Consider the following 17,500-nt stretch of genomic DNA (forward strand, 5'->3'; position numbering starts at 1 on the left):
AGCGCATTATCCTCTCTGCCTCTGTCTGAGCATTTTCACACTGAGCATTAAATGATTACTCTGATGTTTTACAGGCCTCATCAAATTAACTGGCTCAGAGTGGATGATGATTTCCCCTCCCACGCCGTGATTACTGGCTCTGATCTCTTCATCGAAAACCTTAACAAGTCCTACAACGGAACGTATCGCTGTGTGGCGTCTAACTTAGTGGGAGAAGCCTATGATGATTACATTCTTTATGTATATGGTATGTACTTGAACTTAATCTGCGTCTGTAAACAACAATCCATAAGAGAAGAGTTTTCCCAGACAGTTCAATTTATAGCCTTAGACAAAATGACACTGTTAATGGTTAGTTTTTAATATCAGTCTAGGTCTTGGCTTAATCTGTGTCTGGACAAGCAGCCCTTGATGTCTGCATGTAATGTTATGTTTTATCTGAAGTGTTTCAAGTTAAGTTCCACATACACAGTATTTCCTGTTTCAAAGCTACAGCTCTGTATTTAATTCAGTTGTTTGATGTTTTTGTAAGACAGAACCGTTTAACCCTTTATTGCACAATGTTGCCTCTGGGTTTTCTTCACTTGTTGCCAATAAAATGGGTAAAAATGAATGGACGATTTAGGATAAACCAGTAAAAAGCTTTCTCTTTTTTTTGGTCACACAACTTATTTTTCTGGCACAATGCACCCATTTAGAGGACATATTTTTGCTCTAGAAAACTGCCTTCATTAAAGCATTTTATTGATTCTTTTTTCAAAAATATGATTAATATTTCTTAGTGAGTAGGCTTTATTTTAAAACTTTTAGAGCTATATAAATAATTTGTATGTTTTGAGGAATTGCTTGAATGTGTTTGTTGCCCTGAAGCAACACTGTGCGACAGTGGAATGGATATGAATGTAGAGGATATGGATCCACTGTATTGTAGTTATTATTTTAGGGTGTTTTTGTTTTATGGAAGTGTCAACCTTTTTAGCATTTAAATGAAATTTTCCACACAAAAAAATTACACTTTATTTTAGAGCCCAATTCTCACTATTAACTAGTTGCTTATTAGCATTCATATTACTAGGATATGACCATATTCTACATCCCTTAATCCTACCCAATACCTACACTTAACAACGACCTTACTAACTATTAATAAGCAGTAATTGGTAGTTATTGAGGCAAAATTCATAGTTAATAGTTAGTTAATAGTGAGAATTGGACCCTAATCTAAAGTCTGACCAAAAATTATTTTAATAATATGATTTAATAGTTTTGTTCTTCACAGTTAAAAAAAATAATAATTCACTCAGAAATATTCAAAAATATTTAAATGAGTAAAAACCTGTCTTTTGAATAATTTCATTGAAGTGTTGCAAAGCATACCTAAAAAGAAACCGCCCCATCCCAAATTATTTTTCAAAATTTGTGTTTGATTTTACTAATTAGGTCCATTTTATGCAAGACAAGTGAATCAAACACGTCTTTTTCAACATTGTTTTCGTAACGCATGCAATAGAGGGTTAATACGCTTGAGAGTTGTTCATAGTAGGCTACTAGTCTTATTAATACAGGAAGTGCATTGTGTTTAGCGCTTGTTTAATCCTTAACAAGGGCTGACAGCTGGATTTTTCAAAGCCCAGGCAATAATTGCAATGACAGTGGCACTTGAAGCCTGGGATTTAACAAAGCTTTGCTTTGCTATAGACGAATTGAAGTGTTGTTATTGTTTAAAGCAGGTTGTGTTCAGGAGCGCTAACAATCTGCCAGCTGCAGCTATTACGGGCTGTCCTGTTGAGCTAAAGATATTAGCCTGAAGAGATGGAAGAGGGCTTCTCGTCATTGAGGCGTTTGTCACCGCAGTTATTGGTCTCTGATAATGCTGATATCAGAGGCAGGTGTTTGGGAATGATGTCATCAGCGTCCCATCTGCAGATAGGAGAGTTTACGTGCATCTCATGCCTGGAAGCGGTTCCACTTCTTGCTCAGCTCGATGTCTGTCACCTCTAGCTGAGCGAGCACCACCTGCTGATTACACCACTTCCTCTCTCTTCACAGGCTTCAGCATTTTGGTTCTATTTGCACCACGTAGGCGTCTCAGATAAGAGATTTATTGCTGTCTGGCTTCATATAAGTGGCAGTTTTAAGTTATAATCTCCCAAGTATTGTGTAATATGTGTGCAAGGACTTTGCAAATTATGTTCAGCCATAAAAAAAAACATATTATAATGGAAATTATATGCATTTGTAGTGTTACCCTGAGAGTTGCTTTCTCTCTTTAGTACGGCCCAAATCGCTTATGCTTTGCAGTAAATAAAATCATTGTCTTGCAGTGCATTTCTAAATCAATTTACGATGCAATTGTCGAGCATGCCCAACCTCAGAGGACTTCAACAAGTGGAAAGACCTCTTGTAGCTTGATAATCCTGGGCACACTATACTTCTACAGCCTGTCGGAGTTACTTTTAATGCTTCTCCTGAGGGGATGGCAGCTTTGCTACAGAGCATTTCATTTTACTGCCACAGTGAAGCAATGACTTGTGTTGAGCAAATGCTTACAGCTCATAAGTCTTTCGCTTCCTTTAGTCATTCAGGTTTTTTTCCCCCCATGAAACACTGAACAGGTTGTAGCATATGCTCATTTCCTAAAATCACAGATAGTGTGTAGTCTAATACTAGAGAAACATTGTGCATGCCAAGACAATGGCAGCAGTGTAACGTTTTCTCCATTTACACGATTACTGCATTCCTTCACAAAAGGGGCTGTTTTGATGTAGTTTCAAATGTTTTTGAAGGCTAATATGAATTTGCAAAGAGACAGATACATGTCACAACTTGATAAGCATAGATGCCGAGAGTGAAAACCCATCCCTGTGTTACCGAAGCCTCTGGCACGTATAGGACTCAGTTAATTTGCTAGAAAAAAAGACTGAGACATTCACTTTATTTGTTTTCAGACATGGAATTGGAATTGGATGGAAACAACAAAAGGCATTATAATAATAAAAATAAGCAGGGTATTATTTTTGTCTGATAAGAAATACAAATATATTTTATTGATTTACTGAATGTTTTAGAAAACACTTTCTTAAATACAAAACAAAAACAGTTTTGAATGGTAGTCTATGTAAACTGTACAAAATGAATCTCCACAGAACTTTTATTTCTACCTGATCTGACCTTTTAAAAATTCGTTTCAAAGGTATAACCTAATGTAGTCAGGTTGATTCAGTCATATTTAATAGTATTTGTTTAACATGTTAAACCATAAAACCAATTAATTTAGATGTTCTGACAAATCTAATATAACTAATCTAATATATCTAAAATCTAACATAAATGCACAGTATAGGATTTGTTTGATTTAACGATATTATCTTTGTATGTTAGAAAAAAATTACCTTGATTATCACATTTCTCTATTTTCCACTACTCCACTTCATAAAATGGTGGTGGGTGGCTCAGTCCGGAAACTGTGAACTGTGAATTGGAAGACCCAGGCTTAAGTTCTTCCAGAGCCATTTTTTGTTAGCTATTATGCCCTTGAGCAAGACACTTAACCTCCTTTCTACAGGTTCATCCTTTGACTGCCCAGCATCTCTCTTTGTGATACAAGAGCACAGATATACAGTGAAAAGAAGTGTGCATATTACATACAGTAAACAATAAGGAAGTTGAAAGAAACTTAAAGCAATATTCCCTGCACATTAGCTTTTATGAACATTGCCGAATATTCCTCTACGGAGACCTAGCAATACCTTCTGCCAGTCCTAAAACACTATCACTAGAAGTCAATTGTCCCAGTTCTTTAAACTAGGTCACATAAGGTTTTTTTCTTCTTTTTTTCGGATGAGCTTTTTACTGGAAGAGGACATTGAGAATTCTTATTCTGTCTAGCTATAGCAAGTACTTTCTCCAGTAAATGTCCAGTTCACTTCATGGTCCTTTTCCTTCAGAAAGATAGAGGCTAGTTGTAATGATTTTCCAGGTAGGTGATTTTGCCTGCAGGATTGGTCCACTCAGCAAAACCTGCTGATCAGGTACTTATTTAATGCAATTCATGCACGTTTATCAGCGTTTATCATTTATCATTATAATGAAGTTGTGTAAATTATCTGGAGATTTGGCAGTTGGTAATATACGACACTGAAGGGATCGGCACGTCATATTGGATGCTCAAGGTCTCTAGCCTTGCTATTGAATTCATGCTCCATCCTTTTCTGTATACTGTACGTTTGGCTTCATTATCCGTACTTGAGTCCCCTGAGTTGCATTTCGCCTTTGATATAAATGTAGTTTGTATCTTGCAAATCCATCAGTGACTCATTACTCTTTATTAACAGAAAACAATATGCAAAGTGAAAGTATTTATAAAGCTATAGAGGTTTGAATGTGTTAATATGAGCTTTTAATTACATTTGATGTATTTTAGCGTGCTAAAATACAACAAAAATACAACAAAAAATAGCTAAATATACACTGTTCAGTATATGTTGGTGCTCACAGGAGAATTGATTTCCCCCATTAATCATGGCATCCAGATTAATTAGCGTGTATCTATTAACACCCTGTCTGCATTTTTTTAAGTATAGCATTCACAGTGGAATATTGCTTGCAGGTGTAGTTCAGGCAGTGCATTTAATTTGTTGCTGAAGCTAATCAATCTAGTACAGCTAATTGCATGTTTGCTTTTTAGTCTGTCTCTAGTTTTAAATGGTGCTTTTCACCTGTTGTGAATTGCCAGTCAGTGGATTATGATAAGAAATGCTTTATGTGATTCAAACCAGAAGGGTATGTTCCTCGATCAATGTTCCTCGTTCCATCTTTATCAATATTAACCAATCGCTGCCCTATTATTTAAGACACGGGGCTGTGATTCATTGATTATATTATATTATATTATATTATATTATATTATATTATATTATATTATATTATATTATATTATATTATAAACATAATATATAACATAAAATATAACATAAAACAACAAGACAATCATTTCATAACTCTAGACATTACTTTGTGAAGACAGTGGCATAATACAGTGACACAATACATTTTTTAGCCATATCAAAACAGTAGATATGTGCATGGGTAAATTGTACCTTCTGGCAGTTTTAGGTATACCACGACCCCTGGCAGTTCTAGTGTTAATATTATTATATTAATAATATAATATTAGTTTTATTCATTGTTAATTGCATTCATTTAATCTCATTTATGACCGTTTACATTATTCATGTTCATAATAACAAAAAATCAGGCTATTGGTATATGGTATATATATTTATTTTTTTCAATACACACCTGCCAGACTCTAATATGTGTGTTTAAACCTTTAAACCTGCAACCTATGTGTTTCCACCTACATCTATGTTGGCAGTGCTGTTTTTTACCACTCTTTTTAACCAACATTTCTCCCAGTGGGAATTGTGTGTGTTTCAATTAGTCACTTGATGTTCTGTGCGAAGGCCTGTTGAGAGAGAATACGTATCGACACAGACCATGTCCAGCATTAACCTCCATATTCAGGCTCCTTTGGGAGATGTTCGCTCTGCCAAACCCATGTAACATCCACTCTTGTTAAAACACAAATGTAGACTCAGAGTCACAGCTTGCCACATACAATCATATCTGTTTTTCCTTGACTGTCTCTCACTCTGAATGACTAGAGATACTCTGTAATGTTTGATACAAAGCCAAAGTTTCTGTCAAGACTGCTAATCCGCAGTATAAAAGCTGTGTACTGTATATTTGACAATATAGACAGCATTTCAACCTCTTTAATTTCTGCAGTGACAGTATAATACATTTAACATTTCCAATAGCACTGATACACCACATTAAGGGAGCCATTGTTGTATATGTTTAAGTATGTTTTCATACTTTAGCATAGATAATTTATCATGCACTCTTAAGGTTTTTCATTTTCTTGGGTCAGGGACCACAAGGAGAGCTGTTTAACGTTTCATATAATAGTAATAGTTTTGATTTTAAATTAACTGTAAAATGATTTATACTGGTGATCAGTGTATTTTTCTCTCTTTCTAAATCCTGTCAACATTTACTCATTCTCATGTCATCCCAAACCTATATGACTTCTGAAGAGCACAAACCAGGTTGTTTTTGTTTGTTTGTTTTTTCCATATTATGAAAATCAGTGGAGTCCAGTGTGGTAGATTTTTCCCTAAACCTAACTACGTCATATGATATTTATACTGTAGCGCGTCTACACATCGGCGTCGACCGAGTCTAACCCTATACCCTAGTGCGTCTCCACATTGACGTCGGCTGGGTGCTAATACCTGTTCCCCTAACTAGCTTACTTCCAGCGCGTCTACACATCGGCGTCGACCGAGTCTAACCCTATACCCTAGTGCGTCTCCACATCGACGTCGGCTGGGTGCTAATACCTGTTCCCCTAACTAGCTTACTTCCAGCGCGTCTACACATCGGCGTCGACCGAGTCTAACCCTATACCCTAGTGCGTCTCCACATTGACGTCGGCTGGGTGCTAATACCTGTTCCCCTAACTAGCTTACTTCCAGCGCGTCTACACATCGGCGTCGACCGAGTCTAACCCTATACCCTAGCGTGTCTCCACATCGACGTCGGCTGGGTGCTAATACCTGTTCCCCTAACTAGCTTACTTCCTGCGCAGGAATAATCGACAAACGGACTTCAGCAAATGTCCTCTAAATGCTTTAATCACGGCCGGAGGATCTCTCGAGCAGTTCTCAGAGAATCTCCCCCAAGAAGAAGCAAGGCCAGAGGATCTCAGACAAATTCCATTGAGAATCCCTCCAGCTAACACGAATACAATTTTTTTTATAGAATAGAGAGGTATGGCAAAAGTATATGAATTTGATTGGTTCTTTTTAGACAAGCCCTTCTGTTGCAAGGTAAAGCAAACTTTGTTTTAATGATTACATCATTGTTAATCACAAGGTTCTAACCTAGTCATCTGTCTAGTTTCATTTCCCATATTTGTTATTTTTACACTCACACAACCAAAGTAAAAGGGGAATGGCAACACAACACACAACATTCAAAAACACAGGACAGAACGTTTTAGTACATTGTGTTTCAAAGTGTTATCATGTTAGGCCTGAAAAGAGAAATAAGGTTAGATGTTAGAAACATGGTTAGTTTAATATACAGTTTATTATTTTATCTATTAAAAATCCACCACACCAGTGTTGTTGTTGAACAAAAACAGTTTAAACAAATCTTCAAAGAAAAAATCTTCTTATTTGTTCCACACAGGTTTGAAGTTTCTTCTTGTTATTATTCTTTTTTTCTTCCCTAAAAATGTATTTGTCTTAAAAAAATAAATATATATATATATATATATATATATATATATATATATATATATATATATATAGACCAAACTTATTAGGATGGTCTCAAATCCCCATGTGCTATAATAAGCAAATGTACTCTTTCACAAGTAACTTCTGAACCATAATGAATAATTGTCCTTCATTCATAGTTACTAAAAAGATCCCCTTAAACAAATATTTTAAAATATCAAATATTTAAAATACTATCTGACAGCCTGGAGCTCTCATCTCCGAAAACCCCCATCAAATATTTATATAGTTGCTATGTTTATATATATTAGACCATGTATTTGAGGTCTAAAAAAATACACTCTCGCCTAAAAAAATTTATAAATAAAAATCTTAAAACTACATTCCGTAAGACGATAACAGTAGTATTTGTAAAATTATAGTAGGTTTGCTCCTCCGCCATTGACGCTCGCTATGTGAAATGCTGCCAGTATCTGGTGTGGTAGAAACAAGCGGAGTGATACAAATTGTGAAACGGTTTCCGTGTGATATTAGTAAATTATCGCATGGCTGGAAAAAGGCTCTCAGCCAATTAGATTCGAGATCCAGAACTAACTGTTGTGTGTATATATACTGTCCCAGATCAGGTAGGTGTTGAAAGTCACACTTGTAATGTATTGAGGATGTGTCAGTTCCTGTTTATGCAATTAATAAAGGTTATTGTCATCAAAAGTATCACAATAAATGCAGTGGTATCTTGGTGTGATCTTTTCACCATAAATAACAAAAAAGAAAGGCAGGTCTCCCTGACTCATGCCGGCTCAGCTCAAATCTGGACCATTACCCAGAGATTCAACACATTCAGCATTGCTAAGAGACTATGGAACAGAGCCAGTGGGTTTTACGAGGACACATCTCGCAAAGTGTTGTCAGGGCAATCCCGCTCGCGATAAGTACTCGTATCGTCCATTTTCTCACCGCGTGATTGGAATTTCATATTTCTGTCCTTCACATACAAATGGAAATATTGCACGTCCAAACACATTCGCATCTCGCCGCTCATAACGGCGAGCCAGGAGTCACCCAGCCTGCAAATTGCCCATGGAAAATTCTTGTTTGCTTGACTATTATGCATGCCACATCCTATTCAGACCTTTGTGTTGGCCGTATCCCCTGCATGCACAATTTCAGCCACGGGACTATGACATTTCCAAAACCCGTCTGCGATCGGTCACGTGCGCGCACAATCCCTGAAATATTTTCATCAGGCGAAGCGTCTCCCAGCATCTACATTCAGAGACATTATCCTGTCCTTGATGTTTTATCATTAGTTGGGAAGTGTTTGGGCTCCTACTGAGATCTTTTGATGGAGCACAGACAATAAAGTGATGGAGACAGCCAGCCAATTTTGCCTGCTGCGACTGTTCCCCAGCAAGGCGCCTGAGTATCTGTGTTAAAAAGCGGAATGATAGTCACATTGCACTGCCACAGTACAATAGCTCGGACACATTTGCCAGCGGCCCATTATTCCGCTGATTGTGCGAAGGCTGTATCCAATATGACTGTGTGTTTATTAATAAATGATTCTCGTAATGTAATTTTCTCTTTCTCCCGTTTCCATACTCGCCGCATGATAGGAAATCTGTCTGAAAGATTTGAATCATGTTGAGTGCTTTTAGTAGGGTGTTGAACCGCTGGGCCGCTTTGGTTCACAATGCACATAAATCCTGCTTTCAGATGCAAACTTTAGAACTGACCATTCCAGGCTGTCACTTTGCAAGGAATATAATCTGATCTGTTTGTTTGGGCTGTGTAAGTAAATATCTGGTATGTCTACATCAGTTGCTGCAGCAATGATGTAAGCGTCAGCAAGATGCCATGAGACTTTCTCATACAACATCTGAGAGCAGCTGTCAGCGCGGAAAGAGAGGATGGAAAACTGGAAATTTTGCCTCTGCTCACGTTCATCACGTTATCTCACCGCAGTGCTCAAATCACGGGGCACATTCATGCAAATACTGGATCCAAAACTGCTGATTTATTCGCTCATTCATAGTACAGTGCATTCGGACACAGCTGGAGACAATATTGCGCATTTTGTGTGATGTTACATGCGTGTTGTGTCTTGAATGGCGGAAAATGACGATCAAACACATTCCCAAAAAAAAAAAAAAAGTCTGATTTTAATCGGATTTGATGTGGTTGGGATCACTTTGTAAACATCGGATTTCGTGAGTTTTTTTTTTTTTTTTTTTTCACAGTTCTGTCTACAAACAAAACAACTAAACGGATTGGAGTCATATATGCCAAAACATCGGATTTTTGCTGCCTGTCTGAACAAAGCCTTTGGCAAAGTGTGTTTTGTTTAATCACACGGCTTGTGTTGGCCAGTGTCATGCCCATTTTATACAGTATCGTTGCTTGAACGTCTAATTCTATATTACTTAAGCAATCCTATTATATTGTTACAAGAAGTAAGCCCATCATTTCAATTCAAGTCATTTTTTTTTACATTAGCTAGCTATAGCTAGCCAAATTGCCTTCAGCTATTTCAATAACAGTGTTTTGTAGGACAATGCTCCACCGTCAAGACATGCAATTTCATATCAAATCAAAATGACAGGCCATTTCCGTTTCAATCAAGGACATTTATGAGCTATTGTCTCTCTTATCCCCTTTACATCCGGATAGTATTTGGATATTATTTAGTGGTCTGCATTTACACCTTGCAGCCATGTGATGTTATACTCTTTGGATATAGTATCACCGTTATTTCAATAAATTTCAAGTGTGCAAAACGGAAAACATGCATCAGTAGTTGCACTACCTAAACATGTTCCATCATTTACCAAATTTTAAAGACATTTTGTTATTTTGACTGGGTTCAAAAAGTACAAATCCTGTCCATTTTCTCTATTGGGGAATTTATTTTTATAACATATAAACATATACACTGCTTTTCAAAATTGTTGTGTCAGTAAGATTTTTTTTTAAGGAATTAATAATTCTGCAATGATGCTATAGATTGATCACATGTGACACTGAAGACTGGAGTAATGATGCTGAAAATTCAGCTTTGCCATCACAGGAATAAATTACATTTAAAAAAGAAAAATGTTTTAATAGAAAGTGATATTTTAAATTGTAATAATATGTCACAGTATTACTGCTTTTAGTGTATTTTTGATCAAATAAATGCAGCCTTGTTTAGCATAAGATTCTTCAAAAACATTAAAAACACTTACTGACCCCAAACATTTGAATGGTAGTGTGTATATACTGTACATTATATATCTATATAATTCATTTTTAATTAAATTACATCATTCATATTTCATAATGCTTAATTGGATTGTAGTTCATTCCCTAATTAAAGCCATTAAGTACACAATCTTATGCCTTTCCATTTTCAAATACATTTTTGTTTCAAAATTAGCTTCAAGTTTATAATGTTGTGATTCATCTTGAAACTGGTTGGTTTGGTTCACGTCTTTGAACTCTGTGATGAAGATTTTTAAAAAGAAATCCCCATGGGGGAAAAAAAAAAAATGAATGGAAAAAAATGTATTTCCGGAACTAAGATGGCTTAATAAGTGGGCAAGCACTGTTGCTCTCTATTGCATTTCTCTACTTTAGAAACATTCCCACAGCCAAAGGATGCTAATAAGGCTTAGAAGTGAGGAAAATGGGAGACAATACATTTTTTAATTGCTCCTGCTAGGATTTAGAAAGAGAAACAGGATATTGTTCATTAAATTGAGCCGATCGAAAGACCTGATAAATGATGTACAAATCATTCAATCAAAATGACAGATATTGATCTGTTTTATGTAGACTACAGTTTACATAGATGGAAAACAAGACAAAAATACAGATTAAAGGCCAATTGAAGTGCCTTGGAATGCGCAGCTTTGTTTGATGCATTGACGTCATTTCCACTGAAACAGGAAGCTAAGGCGGGACATATTGAATGGTTCCTCCCCCTTTTCAAATAACCAATAGCGTTTAGTTTACCTCACAGACTGCAAGTCGCACTTGACAGTACCATGGAAGCGAATCCGAGCGCTGATGATACGTTAGATTCTAGAGAGCATTTGATTGGACAGAAGATGTGATGAGAAGCTGAAGTCCGCGGTGATGTCATAAAAATCGGTGATCCATTGTAGCAGAAATTTTTATCCCGTTAGATCCTGTACGTTTCTCCTAAATGCGAATTTTGTCATTGTTTTGGAACACACCAGCTTATTCATAACCTTAAGGCTAACATATTCATATAAAAGCAAAAAAAAAAAAAAAGGGGGGGGCCTTTAAGTAAAGATTTGTGTCTATTAAATGTGTTCTGGTAGTATCCCATTGAGATTTAATGACCAAAAACGTTGTCAATCCCATGTGTAAAGAGATGTTTCTCTTTCTTTCAGATATCACTATCATACTAACATGCAGTCTTTCCATGAATGCTTTTGTGACTTCTCTCCTTCATTTAATACCTCTTATGTGTGTTTTCATTTTCTCCATCTAGATGTTCTCACCACAACCCCCCCACCCACCACTACCACCATCAACGCTTTCCAAGGTACAGTATGCCATCTGAGCTGCAGGGTTCTCACTCCATCTCACCCTGTCCTGCTGTGCGTGTGCATTCACGTGTACAGTATGTGTGTGTGAGAGAGTCTAAGTACGCTGCTGATGCATGTTACTATCCGTGAGCTAAAAAAGACAGCGGGAAGAGGGTAAAGTGCAGGGGCTCGTGCGGAGGCGGGTGGGTCGCCCTAATAAGATTTCGACGCAGATAGTGGACTCGGTGGCCTTGCGGTGCCTCGCCGGCATTGTCACTTGTCAGGTTGTGCTTGTCAAATCCTTTTCTGTCACTCGCCTGATCTTTCACCGTAGAGATTCATTTTGGAGCGGAAATCTTATCAGGATCTTGCCGTGTCCGTGCCTCAGATTACGAGTACAAATAAACTCGGCCTTCCATAAGAATGACATCAACAGAACCTTGAAATGCTCTGATGGGATATATCGACAGTGTTTTATCATGTTTTTTTACTTCATAAATGTTGTTGTCAGTTGTCATTATCAATTTTCCAATAGCGGTTTTGATGAGGTTTTTTGAGCGCCTAAAATACTTGATGTACCAATCCATGTTCATTAACATGCAAAGGGAAGCTCAGGACTATAGAAGAAATCCCAGCAAATAAATCAATAGCTGGTACACTCTTAAAATTAAAGGTTCCAGTAGGAGGTTTTCGCAGCAGTGCCTAGAAGAACCATTCTGGGTTCTCCAAAGAACCTTTCATACCCCCCTCAAGGCAGTGCTGGTGCCGGTTCGGAGCCGGTGCCTACTCATGAACCAGTTCTTTGTGTTTCGACAGCCAAAGAACCAGTTCTCGGCCAGGAAAATTGGTTCCAAAGCGGCACCAACACTTTGCTGGACTAGAACCGTTCTTTTACCACGTCATGCTTAACGTCGGGGGCTGGGGGCGGGGTTATTGTCGAACTACTTCTCAAACGTAACCTCCGTCTATAGTAATCCAGACGAGCAGAACAAATGTGTTCTAAACATCTTCTTCTGACCCCAATATAGGATCGCAAAGCCAGGAGAAACATTTGCAGAAAGACGATGTAGTTCGCCATTGTAATTGTTATGCTTCAATTTGGCGCAACCGTGTCTAGGCAAGCTAAGACGTAGCCTATGGCAACGTACACAGTGACGTAACGACGCTGGGCTCTCTAGTCAGTGGAAAAACAAACAGGTTCTGAGAAGGTTCGCAAGTTGAACCAACTTTGAACCAGCACCAGTTCTGAACCAGTTCTTTTTTGGTGGAAAAGGGGTATGAGTGAACGGTTCTTAAAGAACCATTTTCTGTTAGTTAAGGAATCTTTTGTGGAATGGAAAGGTTCCATGGATTTTAACTGTTCTTCATGGAACCATAGATGCCAATAAAGAACATTTATTATAATTGCTATATAGAAATGTAATTTTGACAGTGAAGACTTTTATATTGTTATGAAAGATCTCTATTTCAAATAAATGCTGTTCTTTTGGACTTTCTATTCATTAAATAATCCTGAAAAAATGTCACATAAATATGAAGCAGCACAACGATAATCGATAATAAGAAGAATTTTTTCTTGAGCAGAAAAATCAGCATATTAGAATGATTTCTGAATGATCATGTTACACTGAAGACTGGAGTGATGATGCTGAAAATTCAATTTTGCATCACAGGAATAAATTACATTTGAAAATATATTCAAATAGAAAACATTTATTTAAAATTGTAATAATATTCCACAATATTATACGGTTTTTACTGTATTTTTGACACATATATTGACAGTGATTTATCATGGGTTTTTTTTCTTTCATAAATGTTGCCGTCAGTTGTCATTATCAATTTTCCAATAGCTGTTTTATTCTGATCTTAATGAGGTTTTCTTGAGCGCTTTAATATTCTTTATGGACCAATCCATGTTTATTAACATGCAAAGGAAAGCTCTGGACTAGAAATCGCAGCAAATAAATCAATGGCAGGTAATTGGTGCTATATAGAAATGTAATACATTTTTGATGAGCTAGCAAAGAGTGAGAAAGGATAGGGTGCTACTATCAAAAAAATCAATTAAGCCATAAAGTCTTGCTGAAACGCTCAGTAGCTTTAGGGGGTGACATTTAGAGATGATTGCCATTTATAACACAAAATAAATGGCTAAATGGAAGCACCGATAGTGGCACCTTTAACAGATGCTGCACTTTCTCCTCTTTTGTAAAATCATCATGCACGGCGAGTAGAAGCGTGATAGACTTCTGCCGACTGCCTTTCAGAGGAATCATCTATGCTCAGGACTTTTCTGTGATCATCAGGCTGAACTAAGTCTTGTCTGGTTTTCTCTCGGAAGAGCCGTTCTCTTGTGTTTCTTCCCGGGCCTAACTTCTCCGCATGCAGAGTAAGCATGTAAGAATTTTATTGGTGTAACCGTCTTAACCTCGGATTACTGTTCGAGCAGAACTTGCTTTCAAGCAGACACGACGAGTAATCCACTCACGTTGACAACAGGAGAACTCGAGGGACTTGCTAGCCATCTGAAACAGTCACAGTGTTTTATCTGATATTCGGTCTGGTCTTTAGGGCCCGTGGACGGCTACGGATGACGGAACGTGACCCTGGGTCTTGCGCGTTTAGTCTGTGGGCATGAGGGGTCGTGTCGGGGGGATTGGAGCTGCTGTGGATCAGAGATTAATATTGATAGGTGCATGTAAGGGCTAAGCAGGGCAAAAAAGTGCATGCATATGGAACAACCCCTAACAGCATTGTTTTATCAGTATTGCATGTGTTATATGTATTATGTAATTATGGTATCATTTACACTGCATAAATGCAGCATATGTTTTCTCAGGCTTATTTTGGGGGCCTTTTGTGGCTTTTATTTATAGGACAGTAGAGGCTGGAAAGTGATGGAGCAGCCTGATCTCATAAAACATCTGTGTTTATACAATATTTTTGCATGTTTGCATCTTAAACATAAGTATTTGGAAATATAACAGATCTTATGTTTATATTATTAAATATATTTGTATAGTTGAAACGTGTGTTTAAAAAAACGCGTTCATATTTTATTCAGCAAGAGACATTAAATTGATCAAGTGACAATAACGAGATTTTTAATGTTATAAAAGTTTTTTGTTTAAAAAAGGTTTTGCTCTTTTTAAATTCTATTTATCGAAATATCTAGAGAAAAAATTATTGTTTTCCACAAAAATATTAAGCAGCACAGCTGTTTTTAACATTGATTAAAATAAGAAATGTTTCTTGAGCAGCAAATCAGCATATTATAATGATTTCTGAAGGATCATGTGACACTGAAGACTGGAGTAATGATGATGAAAATTCAGCTTTGTCATCACAGGAATAAATTACATTTTTAAATATATTCAAATAGAAAACAGGTATTTTAAATTGTAATAATATTTCACAATATCCATCAATATTATTATTTTTATTTATTTTTTGTTATCGACCCCAAATTTTTGATTGGTAGTGTCCATTTTACTATTATACTTTTTTTTTTTTTAAGTTCCTAACCTCACCCATACTCTTAACTACTTCTCAACAAATATAGAGAAAATGTAGATACAGTGACAATGTTTTGGTACAATATTCTTTTTAAATATAACAAGAAAGCACAAAGGATTAAATTACAGTTTGGAAAATAATGCACAAATACTGTAAAATGGATTACATTAATGAGCATTTTATGCTTTTAAATATAATATAAAAGGTTTGAAACTGCCCAAAATAACCATGCGGGGTTCTATTTCACCTACACTTGTTCATGACATCACTTTTTGTGGGAGGGGCTCTCAAGATTTGTAATGCACCACTGACCAGGCCTGCAAGTTTAGTCTACGAGTATGAGGGGTCGGCTCAGCATTATTTGATTTCGAGGGGATTGGATCTGCCATGGATCAGTGATTAATATTGATAGGTGCAAGTGAGTGCCAAGCTGGTTTCCGTGAAAGGGCAAAAAGTGTACCATCCAACTGGATATATGGATGCCCTGCTGGGTACTGATGAAATATAAAACAATGCGGACAGCAGAGCTCTAGATCAGGTGCACCGCAAGGCAGGTCGATATTTTATAAGATGTGTCAAGGTAGAGAATGTGTTTTAGTTTTTTTTTTACCCAGAAAACTGCTAGATCTGAATGCACATACACATCAGCATCTGTAGATGTTTTTCTCCTCTCGTTATCCATTATCGCCACCTCAAACTTCCCTGTCCTAGAAATCTCCTCCATGAATCTCCCAAACAATCCAATTAAGACTGCAACGTGGAGACAGGCAGCCGGACGCATCCGATTGTTGACTCAGTCACTTTTAGCAGCTTTGGGGGTTTTTTGCAGTGGGACTACATAGACATTTAAAGGTTACCAGATTTGCTTTAAAACCCTTTGAACAGACAAAAGATGATGTGTCGTTGCTCCGTATGTAGACATCAGCAATGTTTTCCTATATAATGAGTTCCTCCTCAGAATTTTTTCAAGGCCTATCCAATATGTCCTGGCTGAGCTCAGTGTGCCTGCAGGTAAAGCGGAGGGTGCTGGGCTCATGGATCTGTCTGCTGAGCGTCATTTATGCAGCTCTGCGTGGGAATGATGGAGTTGCTGCCGGCCAAACAACACACTGAAGACTTTGTGTATCATTAGTCTTAAAACAAGCTCTACAGCTTTGGCTGTGATTTAATTTGTCATCAGGAATGTACTGCGTTCCTTCCCACCTTACGAACAAAGTGCCAGGGAGGGCTAATTTTAGACCTTTCTTACTGTTTGTTGACTTGAGGCACACGTCTTGTTTTCTAGCATTGTTGTCAGCACATTTATAAAATGCAAGCTTTTGGCTCCTTGGCTGACTTAAAGGGATAGTTCACCTAAAAATGAAAATTGTATCATCACTTACTCACCCCTCAAGTTGTTCCAAATATGAGTTTCTTTCTTCTCTTGAACACATAAGAAGATATTTTAAAGAATGTTGGCAATCAGACAGTTGACGGTAGCTATTGACTTCCATAGTAAAAAGAAAAAAAATACTATGGAAGTCAATGGCTTACCTCAACTGTAAGGTTACCAACATTCTTTAAAATATCTTATTTTGTGTCACCCAATTATTTTGGGTTTACTTTATTAATTTTCATTTACTTATCATTCAGGGCTGCGTTTCCCAAAAGCATCGTAAGCCTAAGTTGATCGTAAAAACGATCGTACAACTGATCTTAATATTATGGTCTGTTTCCCAAAAGCATCGTAGCTTAAGTAGCACTTGAAAATCTTCGTAGATCTACGAGTGCTCGGGAGTAATCGTACATTCCCAAGTGCATCGTAAGAAGACTTATGAGATTTATGAGGACACCTGCAGGACAACCGGCAGATTACACCTTTAACTTTATTCAAATGCAATGTGATTATAATTTAAGGTTTTGATTGTACTTTATTGAACACTTTATTACTTTTTTTTTGTGTGTTAAATTAATGTATAAATTAAATAATTAAAAAGGTCAGAAAACAAAACAAAAAAATTGAAATAATTTAATCTAATCATTTTAATCAAAATTAAATGAATGAACAAAAAATAAATGAAAGAAATCCTTTAAATCTGTGAAAAATGACATCTCCTCTAAAAGGACATTAATTTCCTATTTTTGAAAGGTATATTT

The 17,500-nt window shown here is 36.9% G+C and overlaps 1 protein-coding gene across 3 annotated transcripts in view; it reads left to right on the plus strand.

The window, feature by feature from the left end:
- The window catches only part of cadm1b (cell adhesion molecule 1b), a 184,426-nt gene that overhangs the window by 141,010 nt on the left and 25,916 nt on the right, over nucleotides 1–17,500 (plus strand). For 2 of the 3 annotated variants that reach the window (XM_082179603.1, XM_082179602.1), the window contains 2 exons: nucleotides 75–247; nucleotides 11,809–11,862. In XM_082179603.1, the coding sequence (XP_082035729.1) occupies nucleotides 75–247; nucleotides 11,809–11,862 (227 nt within the window). The remainder of the gene's footprint in view (nucleotides 1–74; nucleotides 248–11,808; nucleotides 11,863–17,500) is intronic. The other variant, XM_082179604.1, reaches the window with a different exon arrangement.

Source organism: Leuciscus leuciscus, assembly GCF_965113295.1.
Source record: "Leuciscus leuciscus genome assembly, chromosome: 9".
NCBI lineage: Eukaryota > Metazoa > Chordata > Actinopteri > Cypriniformes > Leuciscidae > Leuciscus > Leuciscus leuciscus.